Raw genomic sequence first — 19,439 nt, 5'->3', positions numbered from 1 at the left:
GAGATGCATCTGTGGTGATCACCAGTGGCGCTGCTGGAAGCAGGAACGGTAGTCCTCTCGAGAGGTTTGTGGAGTCCTTCCACCACTCGAGACTCTTGGATATTTGCGGTGTTATGCTTATAATGTCTTCGAACGAACCTGTACTCTGAGTCCACTGGTTCGAGAGAGCCTCCTGCAGTGGACGCATCCGCAGCCTGCAGTGAGGGATCAGTAGTATACAGGAAGACATCATTCCCAGGAGTGACTTGAAGGTGCGAACCCTCAGGGATTTCCTTGATGCCACCGTCTTGGCCAGCGATATGATCCTGTGTTTTCTTTCGTCTGAAGGAAATGCTCTCGCACATTCCGTATTTAAGGTAGCCCCGAGAAAGGTGATGCTTCTCGTTGGGGACATATGTGATTTCTGAAGATTGAGTGTCAGTCCTAGATGTTGGAAAAGATTGGTACAAGCGTTGGAGGATTTGGTTGCGCCTACGGCCGTGGGCGCCTTGACCAGCCAGTCGTCTAGGTAGGGGAAAACCTGGTGACCCATTTGACGTAGGAAAGCTGCCACAGGAGAAAGGCACTTGGTGAAAATCCGCGGAGCGGATTTGAGGCCAAACGGGAGGACCTTGAACTGGTAGTGCTGTCCTGCCACTTCGAAACGTAGAAACTTTCTGTGCCCCCTGAGAATCGGGATGTGATAATAAGCATCCTGAAGATCCAAGGATGTCATGAAATCTCCTTCCTCCAGAATGCCTAGGATTTCTTGGAGCGTCACCATCCTGAACGACTGACTCTTCAGGAAAGAGTTGAGTGCTCTGAGGTCCAAGATAGGCCTCCACTTCTTTTCTTTCTTTCGTAACAGAAAGAAATGGGAGTAGAATCCTTTCTCCTTCTGAGCTGATGGAACTCGCTCGATTGCTCCCTTGCGTAACATCTCCGATATTTCCCGGAGCAGCAGCCGCAGATGTCTGTGTGGAAACCTGCGGGGAGGGGTTGCAGGCGGGATGGCAGTAAATTCTAGGGAATGGCCGAATCTGAAGAGTTGGAGCACCCAACGATCTGAGGTGATGATGCGCCAATTTTTTAGAAAATGGGTCAATTTTCCTCCAATTTGTGAAGAAGAAGATGGTAGCTGGACTGGCTGGAGTAAGCGGTCACTGGCGTCCGCCGGTGCCCCTCTTCTGGTTCTTACCCTTGAAATTAGATCTTCCGTAAGATGACTGTCGACCCTGTTGATGCTTTTGCTGGTACTGGGTCTTATTCTGGAAAGAATATGAGGACTTATTCTGGAAGGATCCTCTGTAGGAGGACTGACCTCTAGATTTGTTGCCCCGAAAGGACTGGTTCCTTGCCTGCAGGGTTCCAAGCGCTCTAGCCGTGTCCGTGTCCTTTTTAATGGCTTGTAGCGCCTCGTCTATTTTATCTCCAAATAGATGCTGTCCGTCGAAGGGCATATCTAGCACCTTCGTCTGTACTTCCTGCCTGAACGATGTCGCCTTGAGCCATCCTTGACGGCGCAGGACTGCAGCCCCAGCCAGTTGACGAAAGCCTGTCATGGCTACATCTATGGCGCAGTCGATAATCTCGGCCGCAGAAGTCTGGCCTTCGGACAGTAGTGCCTTCACCTCATCCTGAACCGCACTCGGAAGTTCCGCTAAAAATGGGGCAATATCCTCCCAAAGTTGGCGGTTATAACGCCCTAAAAGGGCTATGGAATTGGCCACCTTGATGGTCATTGCCGAAGTGGTCGAAAACCTTTTTCCTATTGTGTCTAATTTTCTGCCCTCCTTGTCCGGTGGTGCTGACAGAGGCGAGGAGGGATTTCGTGAATTTTTCTGGGCTGCCTGAGTCACGACAGAATCCGGCTTCGGGTGGCCAGTCAGGCAAGCTGGTGCCGTGGACGGTGCCTTATACTTCTTATCCAGGCGCGGAACAACCGCAGGAACTGAAGCTGGCGTCAGCATCAACTTCTTTCCCTGGTCCCAGAGGAAGTCGATGATAGGGATTGATTTGGTCGTCTTCTTCGTCTGCTCTTTAAAGTCATGGAGGAAGCATTCCGTCTCCGCCGACTCCATGACCATATGGAAGCGCGTTGCAGCCCGTTCAACGAGCTTATGAAAACCACCAATATCCACAGGTGGTGAATCCGCCTGGCGCGGTTGTGGGGAAGGTGGTGAAGATGCTACATACTCCTCTTCCTCATCCTGGTCTGTTTGGTCTCCCTGGACCTCTCCCTCTTCCATCTCCTCAGCCTCCTCATCCGATGACTATCACCTGAGGTGGCGGCTCGTGGCAGACCTGCGTAACCGGCCGTGATTGCCTTGGGGCTGTCGATGGGGGGTTTGTAGTTGGCATTGGGACCCCTGTATCCATCCTTGGTGGTTCTGGGAAACGTTGTTTGTAATCCCTGATAAGGAACTTGAGGTCTTTAACTATTGCCAGAGGGAGGCAGACCATTGGAGTGACCTCCGTGCGGACCTGTTCCTGGACGGGGCGCTCCTGAATCTTCCTGCTCCTCGTCCGTGCTTTGGCATTTGACAAACAGCTCGGAAGGGGAAGTAGCTTGCTGAAAGAGCTCCTCCTCGGACTCTTCGCTCTGCAGAATCTCCAGAGGTAAATTGGTTTGGACCTTGCTTGGAGATGTTGCTTCCGGGGTAATCTGTGGTCTGGAAAGTTTGCCAGCAGATCCTTGCACAGAAACCTCCGTGGTTTTCCGTCCCATGGACGACGACGACATTCCCGTCGATGGCTCCGTTGTCGACGGTATGGCTGTCACCAACGGGGTCCCCATCGACGATAATTTCCTCGTCGACGAAGTCTTCGTCGACGATGCGGTCGTAGACGATTCAGTCGTCGTCGATGCCTTCGTCGTCGACGCTTTCGTCGTCGACGCTTCCGACGACGATGCCTTGGTCGTCGACGATGCCTTGGTCGTCGACCTCTTCGTCGACATCTTCGTCGACGATGCCTTCGTCGTCGACGCGCTCGTCATTGATATCCTCGTCGTCGACTCTTCCGTCGACGGAGGGCTCCTCATCGACGAGGTCCTCGACGGGACTATCTTCGTCGTCGACGATGATTTAGACGACGGTTTTAAGAGTATAATAGACGAGATAGGGGTACCTGCAGACGATGATGAAGGGGTCGTCGTCGTCGACGAGCGGACCGACGCCGCTGTGGATGTGGACACGGTCGTCGTTGCTGTGGAGACATGTCCTGATGGCCTTTTTTGCTCAGAGGATGGTGTCGCAATTTTTGTGGCCGACAGAGTAGGCTTCTTGAAAGTGACAGAGACCTTGCCAGACGCTGAAGATGTCGAAGATCTTGCCTCTGAAGACGTCTTGTGTGTCTTCTTAGGAGGAGCGTCTGAGGGGCCAGGAGATGTCACTCTCGGCCTCTTCAGGGAGACTTCAGAGGCTCCGGAAAAGCTCGCCTCTGAGGACACCACACTGTCTTTGTCCTTGAGCCTGTCCAGCCAGATAAGCAGGCGGCCCTCCCTGTCTTATGTGGAAAAGACCTGCATATTTTACAGTCCTTAGGGACGTGGTCCGGATAAAGGCAATACAAGCATAGTTCATGCTTGTCGTCCACATGCAGCCTCTTCTTCCCACATGAAGAACAAGCCCTGAAAAGGGCTTTCTTCTGGGATTCAGACATGCCAGGAGTTGTAGATGAAATAAACACTCACTGCAGCAATAAGATGAAGTAGTCAGCGTTGAAATCCTGAAGAAAAAAGTCACCAAAAAACGTGAATAATCTGGCTTGAAAGAGATCCTGAGGAGAACTCAGGTTGGAGACTCCCTAGCACAACGTGCGGTAGAAAATCTGAGGGACTGAGGCTCCTGCCAGGAAGGTTCTAGAGGGAGGTGATAGCTGATTGGCTGACTCTAAGAGTTTGGTCCTTTTTACATAAGGACTAGGATAGGCGGCTAAGGGGAGGCCCTTAGGCCTATTTTTTCTCTATGTATGTCTATAGGACATTACTTTTTTATGTACCGGAGGCTCCCGTCTCGACGACGGGGAAAGATTCAGGCATGTGAATCTATGAAAGACACCCCTAATACTGGATAACAAGATAACAAGATTTACATACACTGAAACAAAAAAAGTTCTCGCAGTTCTTAAGAATCAGACAGAAACTAAAATTTCATGTAACTATCCAATTAAGAAATTTACCAGTCGCATTGGGAAAGGCTAGATATGGGATTCAGCTTTGAACAAATGTGATCTTTACACCACAAATAAAAGACCATCTCAAAGTCGTTTACCATTTGATACTAAGTTTGTCTCGCACCCAGCGCTGAACTTTAATTGAGGAAAGACTATTTGTTAGTCTTAAAAATTATTTACACAAAAAATACTCATGACTTCTGATCTACAGAGGGACTACGGAGATATGACCATCTCTCTGAAGCGAAAAAGCAGTAAAATTGACTCAACTGTCAAATTCAGATAAGAATTTTGTGCATTGTGGCCCCAGTTAACCAGACTTTCATCGTGTTTTAGGTACAAACGCATTTTGTTCTCTACCTCTCATCAGACTAAATAGGATTTGAAGATATAAAATGGGAAAAACAGAGAGGATATCCGATTCTAGACTTTAAATATTTAACACAAAAAAAACACATTGATGGTCAAATTCCAAAGTAAGGTCTTAAAACTCTTTTCTCTAAATGCATCATCTTAAATTCAGAATATTTGTTGTAACAGAATAATGTACTTTGCATTTTATGTCTGTTACGCTGAAATATTCCAATACTTTGTAATCCGATGTCAATAGTATTTATGAATTTGCTAGTTATCATTGTTTATCAAGCATCTACAAAATACCACTGGTACTACTAAGCGACATATTTGGAAACCCAATACCATGAAAAGCAAGAATTTAGACAAGTGACAAAAATGGAGTACTAATTCTGGTATACTCACGACTGGCAGTAGGCGAGGCGAAGAATGAAGTGAGAAATGTGGTCCTTCCGCCTGTTATCATATTCGTCATCAGTTATGACACCTACGAGTGGCTGAAAGATAAACAAGAGTAAATTAATAACCATATGGCAAGCAGCACTACTGCTCCAACAACATAATAATGTTAATTTCCCACCACATCAATGGAGATGGTTCTTTCCATAATAATGTCAATTTCAGAGATGTCAGCACGAACCTCGCAGGCCGAAAATAGTCTAATTATAGAACTTGTGAAGCAATGTATTGTAAAGTGCGTTATCTTTGCTTGGTAACAATATATGCAGCTCATGACAGCCAACGTTGTTGGGCCGTTGTTAATCTAAGAAATGTGAAAGTCAACTCGTTTCCTCACAAATTCCCATTGTCTAACAACATGCAAGATGTTCACTGTGACAAACAGTTTAACAAACTGTAACTAAGTTATTATATCCCAAAACTTCAGTCCCCTTACAACCACCAACTCGTAATACAGTTGCTAATACCATTGCCTCACACTTACCCTGTATGGAAACTTAAGCTTTCGCAGTTCACTTTCGAGCTTCGTTTTGTACTGGTCATTGGTTTTCACGTAGCTCACTCCAAGACTTTCGACTGCCTTCAGAACTAAATAATTCCAAAACAGGAACATTAGTCCAATAGAAAAACATTAGAAGAAGGACACTTGCACGACAGATTCGGGGTAAAAAACATTAATTAGCAAAAGGGAACGAGTCAGACTGTGGATGAAACAAGCAGAGGCATCAAAAACGTCAAAAAGGCTACTGCATCGCACCTACTATCCCCGCACTCATCCCTATTCTTGGGGTCGGGCCCCATCGGCGAGGTGCATCAGGGGGTGTGGGGAGGAGGGAACCTTCATACACATCTTGTGGGAATATCCCGAGATTCCCATGTTCTGGCAGAAGATCACGGAAGTTATATCGGAGGTGGTGGATGCGCCTGTCCCCCGTGAACCTAAATGGCTTCTCTTAATGATCAGTGGGAGGTAGAATGGCCCAGGTATGCGAGTATATGGCTAGCACTGTCAGCGGGGGTGGCAACGCGCAACATCGCCAAAAATTGGGGGGTGTCGGCACCCAGTCTGATTGAGGAATGGAAACGTGATCTTTATTGGTGTGAAATTGCGGAGGAAACAGTGTACAAGAGTAGGGGGTGTACTCGGAAATTGGAAAAGGTGTGTGGGCGTCTTGGAGAAGATACAGAGGGCTGTTGGGGGCAGAACAGTTTTATGAAAATGGATGACATGGGAGCTTGCTCCGCCCGAGAAAGTATTGCTTATGATTCTCTGCATATAAAAAAATTAATGTACTCACGACATTTACGCGGTGTAATGTGATTTCTCGAGCTATTGTTAATAAAAAAATCATAAAAAAAAAAAAAATTAAGAATTAAAAAAAGGCCTGGATAAACGACATCATGTTTTATAAGTGGTTGTCGATACCACAAAACCAGTCAAAGTAACGATTGGAAAACGTGCCTCGAGAATGGCAATTTTGGGCTGCAGACAATATTTGTTCTCCTCTTTGGAAATCAGAACCTGCTTCAATATTTGGCAGAAGAGTTGAAGGTTAATTAAACATATTTATGAAATGTTAATTCACACGTGGCCAATCAAGAGCGTGATGGGATGATTAATACTAACATGTTTAACTTAAATGGATTTTGCTTTTTTGCCCAGCAACTATATTTGACAACAGTATTTGCAAGAGGAAACAAGCATTTACAATGCAATGGTCTCGGCATTGGTAAAGTTAGAGCTATTGGCATTGCTCATGACATTATTTTTATGTTTTTGTTTTTAAAACATTTAAAGAAACGGCATTGTCATGATCAATGCCAATAGCTCTAACTTTAACAATGCCGAGACCGTTGCATTGTAAATGCTTGTTTTTAGGGGGGAGGGACCCCCTCACTAGCCCAGCAGTGGTTTGATGCAAAACAATGGGGGCCCCCAGCTGGATGAGGTGGGGGTCCCGAGATTCCATAACCCACAGATATTCATAGTCTTGACTGCTGAGGGGCCCTGGTTTGTGCTATGCCCTGTACCCCAGAAAGGTGGGGGGAGGGAGATACAATGACCCTTGAAGCAGCAGAAGATGGTCGATTATGTGGAAAATGCTGCAAATCTTCAATTATGCTGAAAAATCCTCATTTGCAAAATTGCATCATTCCATGGGCCTGTAACTGCAAGAAGCGCGAGGTGAGAGGGAAAGATGCCTCTAATCGGAGACAAAGTCCACTCCATGAATATTTTGAAGAATTGGTAACTAATAGGCGAGACCTAAACACCTGGTCTTGATGAGATAAATACTCGTGGATGGAATAGGGAAGCCTGAAGGGTGTGTAGAACTGTTTTCAGTCATTAGACTGATGCCAGACCTAAAAATGTATTCATAATTCTATCATGTATCATTCTCACTGGGCACTAGTTTAACTAAAAAAATTACTGCTCTATTGAAGTTAAATTCAGTGCTGATGAGAGATAATATAAATCTCCCATGTCAGCTGTGAGCACTTCATCTACTCTTTTTTTTTACTTTGCAGAGTCTGAGAGTCTGCAGTTGTTCTTTCACCTGGGACTGCAAGTACCAAGATGCAAAGGGAACGCAGAACTGAATGACATGAATGACTCTCGCCTGGTTTGGAGCAGCCTTGGATACCTCACTCTTTCAGAACTGTCTCTGCTCTTGTGCTCATACATATTTGTTTGTTTTTAAACGGTTTCTGTGCTGCTTTATCTGTATCCTCTTTGCCATTGTCCAGGGCAGTTGCCTTAGCCCTCTTTTATTAGTTGGCATCATTGGACGGGCACTGTGCATCAATGGTTGGTTAGGCTGTGCGTGTCTCACCCTCTTGCTACAAAGGTGCTTCTTAGCATATGCAAATGCCGATGGCATTACTGTAATTACGTAACGCTCAGAAAGTTTGCCTGACGGCTCTCCTTGTTGCCAGCTAGTGGATCTGGGGTTAGAGAGATGCAGCGGATGGCACCAGGTCACACACTTAATTAGTTGTGGAAGCTGAGATTGAAACCCGGGTCTCCCTGGTTTCACAGCTGCAAAATAAGATCATATTCTCCAAGACATGTGCCCGCGTCCCCTGCAGCCTCCATCTCTCTCTCTCTGGGCAGTGCCATTCCCCGTGCAGTGCCCTGTCCGTGCCCCCCACTCCATCCATGTGCCCCTCACGAGTGCGCGCCTCCTGAATCAGAGGGGGCAGCCCTCTGATTAAACGGTTGTCCTGGCAACCCAGAGAAGCATTGGACTTTCCTACAGGCTACTAGGTGGGAGGGGGCGTTGTGGGAAATACAAGGAGTGGGGGCGGGTTGGGACGGTGTGAGGTAGAAGAGAAGTTGGTGAGCTGCAGGGCTTTGGTTGGGGGTGTGAGGATATGCATATGTGTGAGCGTAGGACTAGTACATGTTGTTTTTCTAGCGGATACGTTAGCTGAGGTAATTTGCTCAGGATCAAACAGTTTGTTAAATGTGATTTCTGAATTCAGTTCATCTGAGGGCCCAGTTGGCAACATAAACCATAGCCCACATCTCGCCCGAGCAGAAATATGAAGGCAGTGGGTTGGGGATGAGGGATGTGAGCGTGGAGCATTGCTTAGAGGAGTGAGATGTGCCTTTGGTGGGATGCGAGTGAGGACCATAGCTCATGAGGGTGAGGGAAGTGAGTGAGGGACAGGGCTCCTGGGGAGTGGGTGAAGAGCATAGCTTGAACTGGAGGGGTGAGAGTGTGGCTTGGGTGGGGTGTGAAGGAGGTGCAGGGCTTAAAGTGGGGTGAAAGTGAGGACCGTAGCTCATGAGGGCGAGGGCTGGCGAGGAGAGATGCGAGGACCATTCCTCATGGGGGTAAGTGAGGCTGGCGAGGGGATAGCTCCTGGTGTAGTGGGGCTGCGGAGGAGAGATATGAGTGAGGACTGGGGGCCATAGATTAAAGGGGTGAGAGTGTGGCTTGGTGGGGTGTGAAGGAGGTGCACAACTCGGGAGTGGTTTCCAGGGGGCTAAGGCGGGATGTGAGTTTGATGCACAGAGGGATGGACGGGTGAGGGAAGTGAGTAAGGGCATACCACGGGGCGGTAGGGAGGGGGCTCAGGGTGGAAGTGAGTGAGAGCCCGGGCACAGCTCAGTGGGGCGAGAGGGGGCGAAGGGTCGAAGTGAGTGAGAGATCCCAGGGGCAGCTCGGAGTAGCGAGAGGGGGCTATGGGTGGAAGCGAGTGAGGGCACAGCTCGGCGGGGTGAGAGTGGACGAAGGGTACAAATGAGTGAGATCCCAGGGGCAGCTCGGAGGAGCGGGAGGGGGCCAGAGTGGAAGTGAGTGAGAACCCGGGCACAGCTCGGCGGGGCGAGAGGGGGCTAAGGGTGGAAGCGAGTGAGGGCACAGCTCGGCGGGGCGAGAGCGGGGATGTGAGTGAAAAGAAGGCTTGGAGGGGTGAGAGTGGGTGAGGGGACGTGGCTTAGGAAGAACGTTTGATGGGGATGAGATCGCAAGGTTGGAGGGGAGGCAGGACTTGGATGGGATGAGTGGGGGGCTGCGGGGGGGGGGGGGGGGGGGGGGTTAGGACGCCGAACCTGCCTCCGATGCTGTTTTTCTCCTTCAGCGCAATCAGTGCTGAGAGCTTGTGTCTCTCCTGTGCCTGGGAAAGTGGGTTAGCCTCGGAAGGAGCAGGCGTGCAGTGTGCGCACACAGCCCCGGGAGCAGCAGCACTCCAGGAGAGAGGGGTCACCAGCGCAGGGTCACAGTCCACCCTCACGACAGCCCATGGACCACAGGCCGCCTCAGGAGAGAAAGTCGCGGTTCAGTTCGAATTCCCTTCTCGCGCCCTTTGACTCGATCCATGCCTCCCAGGGGCAAACCGATGCCGCCACCATTAACATTCCGCCCCACCTCTAATCAACTGCAATGATTGCGCTGCAAAACTTCCGAAGGTCCCGTACAACGGGATGAACCGGAAATGGCCTCATACCCAATCCAGTCTAAAAAGCCGCGGAGTCACAGAAAGTTAAAGAGCAAAAAAAAACGAGGGCACCGGAAGACACCACCGCCTTTCTCCGAGGCAGAGCAGAAATGCCTCGGAGAAAGGCAGCGTCTTTTTCAGATTCGGGGCGTGTTTGGAAAAACAGCACTTTTTTTCAATACTTCTTTCCCATCAGTTAGCCTTTTCACCCACCAGAGCTTCAAAGTCAAATTTCTAATTCAAAGAAGCATATGAAAATTCAAATGCATCACCCATTATTCATACACTCAAAAAAGAATGAGGATCTCGTACCTGAACTCTCCATCAGTGATTGGAAATGTGACCGTGCTGCTGGGAGATAGCCAACTTTAGTCACTGATCTGCCTTGGATCACTATTCCTGTACTGAAAGATGTGTATTTATCTTCATATGTTAAGCGAGAATTCAGTGGAAGTTTGCAATGCGTATTGCAGGTGACATTATACATTGATGGAATGATGGTGCCATATTCGATAGTAATCAAGCATGCACCTCAGCATACTTTGGGCATCCACAGCAGGATAAGGTGATACAAGGAGATGAAGCAGGAATCTAGTCGTGTGTGGCAATAGTAAATATGATTGGTGGATACATTTTGTTTGATATTTTCTCACTTGCTGCAAATCAGTTCGGGAGGTCCCAGATCATTCAGACGATACCAGGCCCCACCACGTTAAATGGGGTCTTTCACCTCTGGTGTCCTGTACACCCATAGATTTTGGAATATCAAGCTAGGATGGGAGCAAAGTACCTTTTCAGCACTTGGCTCTCAAGTTAGCAAAGTAGAGTAGTCAAGTATTTTCTAGCGATTGTTTTTTCCCCCTCTTTAAAGAGGAAACATGCTTATAAAATGGTAGATGGAAAAGCCAACTGGAACCCCTTGTAAAGAGATCTTGCAAAATACAAGTGATGCAAATCACATAATGGGGCAAATCACAGTGGTCAACAACAGCTAAATCCAAACTAGACCTCAGGGTTCGAAGTGACCTTGAAACATTTGTACACCTGCAATTGTATGTGCTCATAGCAGACCATAAATAGAAATACATTATTCACCGCTTCAGTTTAATGAAGATATTTGTGTCATGAGCCCTTTACGTAGTACGATGTACGTGGGATTAGAACTTGTGGGAAACTCCAATGCTTTAACTGGAGACTTCACCTTTAAAAACAAAAAGAGATGCGAAATGGAATTCCTGTCAGCCCCACCAGCATTAGTTTAACGAACAGCAGCAACGGAGCAGATGCTAGTGAGGGGTCCATGGGTTAAAGGCATTTTCTCTCCACCACCCCAACCCCCCCCTAAGGGAGTGGAGATGCCAGTTAACCATCACTGCAAAGGTGAGTATACCCTTTCCAGAAACGTCTCCCCTAAAGGAATTCCTGCCAAGCTGTATTCCTAGGCAAGGAATCCACACTAGGGATCAGAGATTTTCTTTTTTGGGAAAGTGGACGACCCAGTGGTGCCAGCAAAAGGAAAACATGGCAGCATTTTTCTTTTTGCCTCTCCTGTGCCAATGTTTTTTTTGCAGCCCTCCCCCACTATCTCCCCTTCACCAGGCACTAAGTGTAATATTGTTGGAGGGGGAATTGCTCTACATTGCCAAGAGGCCAGACCCCATGGGTCACGACATCAATCAGTTCTTGTCCAATTCACATTATAATTTCACCCACCACAGCATACGTTGTGACGTACACCCTTTACTGTGACTTTCTCATTTTGTTTCCACCTACCACATCATAGGACATCGACAAAGTGTTCGGTCCACTTCAGCCATTAATCAGTTATTGTTACATTCACATCATGCATCAGGAAAATGGTCAGACTTCATCAACCATTGATCTTTTATTGTGTGATTCACACTTTTCTAACACCCACCTTAGCATATATCCTGGGGTAAGGGGACAGCCCATTTCAGCTGTTGGCCAACTTCAGTGTTAGTGAAGGCACTCTGCCCTTTCACCAGGAGAATTTTTTTTACACAAAGTGATTCCCGCCGGTGCCAATCATCAACGTGTTCGTATTACTGCATGTGTTTCAAGTAATATTTTTTTCCCTGTTAGCTTCTCCTTCGAAGCTCACTGCATCACAGCCTTGACTTAGCCAAGTGCTTTTTGTCCTTTGTATTGATCCACTTTGTCACTACTACACTCTTGCTTTCACAGTACTTCAATCCATTCTGTTAGGACATACATACTCCTGAAATATTGTGCAAGTTTAAGTTTTGTGGTTAAGTTTTCATAAATGCACAATGCCCTGCCCACCCCAAACTGGCCAAAAGCAGGCATATCCCCATATTTCTGCGACTAAAACTTGTAGATTATGCGGGGGAACAAAAAAGATAAATATATCATAACCTAGCATTCTCATACTAGACACCATAAAAACACTACCCACTTGCGTGGTTGGGCCTCGTGTATCTTGACATATTCTTCGCACTTGGTCTATGTACCTCCCTATTGCACTTCATATATTCAATTGAGGAACACAGGTTGCATTTAGAATGGTTTGCACATGTACATAATATAACACTATAGTTTGCTGGTTCAACAATAATTCACATGTGTATTCACAGAATTTGTAAAGCTTTATAATTTTAAGCGAAGGTGCAACAAAATGTGTACATTTTACATTATTCGACTTGAGGCCAGAAATGTAAATAAAGGAGAAAAGTGTATTTAAGCTGGGAACAGACAGGAAGGAGGCAGAGGGGAAATCTTCGACTTCCTAGTAGAGCAGCTCAATCAAGCAGAAGCTGTAAAACCCCTTCGCAGTGGCCACGTGCCAGCATCTCAGAGCCAGCCAATCTAATTGGTTTGCAGGGATACCCTAGCTACTAAGCAGATACAGACAACAACCTTTTCATAGAACAACACTTTTGTTGTCTGAGGTATGGGGTGAGAGGCCACCGTAGAAACCTTTACAAGGCTTTCTGGTGCTAAAACAGCTTAACTAGAGGCACGAAAGTTATGGATCATACAGACAGATTCCATCTTTTCAAGCTAGAGAATTCTAAATTCCAGTTTATTTTTTAGAGTTTTATATAGCGCGAACTAGACCAGCGATTTACATAGCACTAGTTTGGTTACATGAGGACACCTTCATTAGGTCTCGCCCGAGCCAGCGCATGCGTTGCCCTGCAAGACATGTAGTATCAGTGCTACCAGTGGCTTTTGCTGGCCTCAAGCTTGCGTTCAAGCGAGCGTGCACACGCGCAGCCGCCATCTGCCTCCCTTCCAGCGGGATCACTTTCACTTTTTCCTGCTGCTGTGCGTGCATCACTAGCGTTTTTTTTTTTACATTACTACAAGCTTGCCGCATCGCGCGGCCAATGCTTGTTTCGTTCAGACCTCACTAACAGAAAAGGTGAAAGGAGCTGTCGCGCCACACACTGGTTTCCCTTGGCTTAGCACCATTTTCAGGTCAAAATGAGGAGTTACTGAGTCTCCTTATCACAGGTATGAACGGTGACAAGTCCACCCAATGACGGGGAGTTTTTCTTACCAGTTAAATTGCGCTGTTGCACAGACACTACACCGAGATATCTCAAAGCAAACAATGAAAGAAGCACGCAAGTCCGCTCTCTAACTTTCAAAACCTGTACGACATGTTGTTTTGACGCAGAGATTGTCTGATGAAACGCTGGCGTCATGCGTAGACTTCCTCTTTCACTTACTGACTCACACTTCTGCCAGAGAACAATGGTGATGGTATTTACTCTGGTTCCTCATTCCGGTTTGTCACATTATTCGTGATACGCAGGTACACGCAGGAGTATTAGTTGATAATTGTGCGGCGGGTGTGTCTGGCAACCTCTTTGTGCCTCATATCTGTGAGACAAGCAAACGTGAACGCTTCGAGCTGATGCTCTCTTATTAGAAGCGTGTCCCGACAAACATTGAAGCAGCCCACCTACGGGCATTCAAAAGACGACGGAGTCTTCCTGGCGCGAGCTTGCCGTACCATGTTAACTCCACAAGTCACCGCAGTGTTCAATGAGCACCCTAAAAAACACATTAACCTTCATCCCAGCTCCTGCCATCATCCTTTATCCCAAAACGTCGCTGCCCCTCAAAACATAACCCCCGCACTTGGCCCCTTCCAACCTGTATGTGCAGATCCCACCGATACTTTTGTGAAAACAAATTACACCAGCCCTTGTGTTTTTTTATTTCTTGGGTGAAGTCTTGGCCACATTTTTATTAACATGTGTGATCTATTTACGTCATTGCCCTCATAAATCACAGCAGTCAGTCATAAATTAATATGACAGGGCCATTAATCATTATTACAGTGGCATAAATCATTTTGAGTGTCCTAAATCATTCCGACTGGATCATAAATCATAAACGAATGACTGGCATAACTTATAAACTGGTGAAGGTTGATAAATGATCTCCGCCATATATCAGTCCAGTCCTGTCATGTGTTTGTCACAGTTCCAACACCTTTTAGTTGTTAAGGCAATCATACATGCCACTTTTTTGGAGTGATAAAGTTTGGTGTTTTTTCTCCGATTGAGAGGGGGTAGCCTCTTACTGCTGTAAGGCTCGACTCGTGTCCTCGTTTCTTTTCTCATTCTTTCCAGCGTTTTTGAGACTTCTCCTCTACCATTTCCTCCCTTCTTTTTTCTGAAGTCCACCTGTGGCTCCTCTTAATCTCGTCCATCTTCCCTTTCTTTACCTTGCCTTAGATTCCTTCATGCCCCCTCTCCTCTTCCCGCCACTTTGACTCTCCTCCCTTCTTCTCTCCTCTCTCCTCCTTTTACACCCGTGCCGTTCAGTTAGCCTCCTTCCCTTCCCATGCACGTTTTCCTTCTTTTCCCATGACTCACTGCAGCGTTTCATTCGTACTTTTCCGCATCAATTTCTCCGTTCACTCTTTGCTATATTTCTTTATTCCACTGTCCCGACCTCCCTTCTAACACCCTGTGGCCCTGTGTATTTTGTCGCTGGCATTCTTTAGTGAAATGTAGCGCACATTGCCCCTATACATTTCATATTGTGTGTATGACGTCTTACCAGCTCTTATTCTGTCATTCTCGTTTTTCCTCTGCAGCCTCTTCCCCTCTAAGTTTCTATATTATACCGAGGCACATCTGTTTACCAGGCACATGCACTTTTGTCACTTAGGGAGCATGCAGTACTGAGCAGGGCGTTTGCAATGAGCACGTTTGCTGGGATATAACTGCGTGTTAAAGAGTCAGATTTGTGTGTGTCAGTGTTGCCGGTGAATGTAGGAGTGGCCATTGAAAGTAGAGACAAAGGAGCATCGGTGTGTGAGGGCTTACGTGTAATGTGTGTGTCTGTGTAGATTGCTTCTAACTGTACAATGTATGCGAGCCGTGTATGACTGTCTAAGTCTGTAAAATGTGTATTTCTTTGTATTCTATATGTGTGCTTTCATAGAGTAGCATTTTGTTTCTTTGTGTACCCCACTGCACGTTACTTGTGAGCTTGTGCACGAGTCATTGTGTATGTAAACGCTCATGCGCGTTTGCTTGTGCAATAAATGTGTACAATGATGTGTGTATCACATTTTATGGCGTGTGTGTGTGTGCTGTGCGAATGTTGTGCTTGTGCCTTTGTACATGTCTGTGTGTTTGTGTAGATTGTGTACGCCTTTGTACTTGGTATATAGCGCCGTAGTAGTGCTACTATGTGTAAAGTATGACTGTGACTTTGAGTTGTGCGTTTGTGAATGTATACAAAAGCTTCTCTAACGCCTTTGCATGGTGTGAATTATTATTATTTTTTATATAAGGAGTGACTGTGTTTATAGATAAGTATGCGTGTGTAATGTGTGTATGCGATGCATGTTTGTATTCTGTGCTTGGCTACGAACTCAGTTGTTTTGTGTGCCCTTCAGCGTATGTATGTCTTTTTTGCTAGTACCTATCTGTGTGCATTTGTGTAATGTATGTGCCTTTGTGTGGTGTATGACTGTTCCCTGTTTTTTGTATGTGTATGATATAATATGTGTGCTTTCTATGTAGTTTTTCGTAAGTGTGGGGCATTGTGTTTGCTTGTGTGCACGTTTTTGCTTTTGTTCAGAAAGATGACGTACGCATTTAGTACATAAAAGTATGCAGATGCATTTGCATTAAATATTCCCGATTGTGTGCATTTCTAATGTGTGAGATGAGCAAGACATTGGGAAATAGAAACATCAAGGAATTGTATTTCCAGTGATTGGTTGGAATACGCCATTTTATTTTCCGTACGAATAAAGAGATGTGCGTGGTAGGTGCGGTTTTTGTTTGCTGCAGGGCTAAGTGCCACGCATGCACGCCAAGACTCTGCATGTAGAAACAACAGGGCGCTCGTTTCCACAGAAATGTGGACACATTCAAGTGTTTACAATTCACCATTTTAACAAATAACATTATTGGCAATCAGTTGGCAAACAGATTTCGCTATTTTTAATCTGCAAAGGTCTGGAGCTCGTCCTTTGCTATACTAGCCACACATGTGACAAACATCCACAAAAATGTGTGCTATCCATAGTGGGGAAGACCTCTGTTTTATGTAGGGGTTCAAAGCCACACAGAAGACAACAATTCAAAATGTACTCCATGCTCATTCAGGAAGGCATCGCTCACAGATACCATTCCAACTCAAGAGCATATCCGAAAGAAGCATTGGTATAGCCAATAGGTCTCGCCTTTGGGACCTTATAAGTGTTTAGTTATCCAGCACAATATCCTTGGTGCAACAACATCAACTGTTGCATGGCTAAACACTTATAAGGTCCCAAAGGCGAGACCAATTGGCTATGCCAATGCTTGTTTTTGTTAGGCACGGGGAAATTAAGTGATTTGCCCAGAATCATAGGATGTTGGGCGTCGTTGCCGTGACTTGAACCCGGTTCTCCACCTTCGACGTCGACGCTCTAAATGTAAGGCTACATCCTCTCCCTGTTGCAATTATTTTTAAAAGTCTGTTTTTATAGCTGCGACTAAACACATTTTATACACCAGTATAGGAAGGTGGTTTTATTAAATCATGAAAGATACCTTACTGTGCACTCTGTTACCCAGAACACACCATCTTCTTGTATTGCTTAGGTTGTTCATGGGCTGCAGTCCACCAGGTTTATTAGCTCTAATTGGTATCGAGCGTGCACTGTCACCAGAGAGTTTAGGAAACCTAAATTCCTATCCGTATTTTGTATGGCATTTCAAAAAATATATAATCTACTTGAAAGGTCAGAATAGAAAAATGGAACCAAGTGAAATGTAGATGAATGCTGTGGTAAATGATTGGCCCTGTGAAACTTTTTTTTCGCAACAGAGTTTCTAACCGCTGGCTTTATACATTTTGCAATGGAAACTGTGCTGAAAAAGTTAACCACGCACTGTTCCCAAACTTATCTTAGAGCAGGTGGACCTGCAACACTTCTGACGATCGTCAGGCTTTGTGGGAAACCATGAAAAGTACTGGAACATTTCACAAGTAGCTTTTCACAGCCTATGATGTTTTAGCAAACGTGTGTAGAAAAAGTGCATAATTTAATCCCATGAAAAAATATATATAATGGGGCGGGGTTGAGAACCCCTAAACCCACTTGAGACAGTGGAATGAACTAGCTTCACTTGCTAACTCCAATTCGTGACAGGTACTATGCCCTACTACTTTCACCTGCCCTCTAACAACGCCGTCCAGCAGCCATTCCATCCATGTCCGTGCTTTTTCTCTCTCACGGTGCTCCAAACATCATCTCTACCAGTGCACTCCACACTCCACCATTTCCAGCCAGATGTGAGATACATCCAAATCATACCTTACAGTTCAGCCCTCTCAGACCCCCTAGTAAATTTTGAAGTTGGCTCCTGTGTACACTTTTAGATCCCCATAGATGTTTAAGATAGGAGAGGGTATTGTAGATATAAGAAAAATACAACTTTCTAATAGTGAAGTGCTTTTATTTATTTTTTAACCTATTTAAAAATAGTTTGACTATCCCCTAAAATCGTTATTTAAAAAATAAAATGTGTAGAGACCACGTACATCAAACTGTTACTTGGTGCTGAACTGGCACAGATGAACTACATTAGAATAGAGGGGGGAGGGACATGAAAAACTTAATGAAACAGCCAAGTTTTAAGTGTGCCTCCGAAGAACATTAATATACATTCTCCTTGAAGCACACTAGGAAGAGAATTCTAGAGCAGCAGGGCTCAAACCACAAAGCTTTGCACCCACTTCTAGATTTAAAACATTTAGATAGCCCCAGCACAGGAAGAGCAAAGAGTACAGCAGAGGGTTTACCTAACATTTCGTTGAAAAATAAATGAGAGGGAAAGTCACAGAAGCGCGTTGGAAGTAAAACAGAGTGTCTTGAACTGGACCCTCTGTTTAATAAGACAAGCCAGCGTAGACTTTGGAGTAGCAGTTGATCATGCACTTATCAGAAGGCGTTCAAATCAAACAGACTGTGGCATTTTGAACCAAATGGAGTCCACTTAGAAAGGTGGACAACAGAACAAAATACTGAGAATGTGCATAATCTAATCAAGATCCAATGATCGCAGTAAGGGCTGCTTCTCTTTTCCCATCCACAGTCAGAAATGGTAGCCGTTTCCTTCTAACTTTCAGTTGAAAGAAACATATTCAGACTACAGAAGAGATTTTATTAGCCATGGGGAGGCCACTGCAAATTTTTACCCCAGGACTTTTCACTAAGGGAGATGAAACAGACAATTCTACGGGCCAATTTGAACTAAAGATCAGATTTGTCATTAATAAGCAGTATTTCAGTTTTATCTATGTTTAGCTTCAGACTATTACTTCCCTTCGAAATCCAAACAAATGCAATTAACAGTTTAGCAACCAGATGAGAGAAAGGGGTGCTGTCCAGCCCCCTAACAAATTGAGAAGAATCACTATACATGTAGATTTTAAAACCCATGGTAGATGAGGCCTTCACAAGTGCACAAACATAAATGCTGAACAGGCGAGTTGATAGGGGGGGAGCCCCAAGATATCCACAAAAGACTGGGATTTTGAAGCACAAAAGGTAGAAAGTCTCCTTGCCTGTGAGCGATCAGTTAATGAGTTTATCCACTGGGAAGCACTGTCTTCTAGACTTACCTCAACAATATGGGCATCCCCATGTTATGCACTACTGGTCTCATGTGCTCTAGCATGCATTCCAATCAAAAGACTTTTAGTCTTGCAATTATTATGAATGAGATATGAATACAGGTGCAGGAGGGCAAATCAAAGCCAGTACTTGATGGGCCGCGTTTATAAATGGATGAAGAAACATACATGCATTTATAAAGGGAATCATTTATATTCCCTTGCACATGAAGTAACAAGCATTTGCAATGCAATAGGTCTCGCCTTATTAAAGTTTGAGCTATTGGCATTGATAATAACAATACAACACCCTAGAAACCAACACTCCCAAAGTATCCATTACCACTCAAAAGAAAAAGCCCAGATACAACTGCCAGCCATAAGAAGAAACTAAAAACATG

At 45.6% G+C, this 19,439-nt stretch overlaps 1 protein-coding gene across 4 annotated transcripts in view; it reads right to left on the bottom strand.

Annotated features, from left to right (window-relative positions):
* Window positions 1-19,439, bottom strand: part of PRIM2 (DNA primase subunit 2) — a 1,241,637-nt gene that overhangs the window by 1,077,885 nt on the left and 144,313 nt on the right. For all 4 annotated transcript variants that reach the window (XM_085610894.1, XM_085610892.1, XM_085610891.1 and 1 more), the window contains 2 exons: window positions 5,453-5,556; window positions 4,915-5,006 (listed from right to left, as the gene is read on the bottom strand). In XM_085610894.1, coding sequence (XP_085467020.1) covers window positions 4,915-5,006; window positions 5,453-5,556 — 196 coding nt within the window. The remainder of the gene's footprint in view (window positions 1-4,914; window positions 5,007-5,452; window positions 5,557-19,439) is intronic.

This window comes from Triturus cristatus, chromosome 6, assembly GCF_964204655.1.
Source record: "Triturus cristatus chromosome 6, aTriCri1.1, whole genome shotgun sequence".
Classification (NCBI taxonomy): domain Eukaryota; kingdom Metazoa; phylum Chordata; class Amphibia; order Caudata; family Salamandridae; genus Triturus; species Triturus cristatus.
Note: the sequence above shows the minus strand (reverse complement) of the source record. Positions and strands in the feature narration are given on the sequence as shown.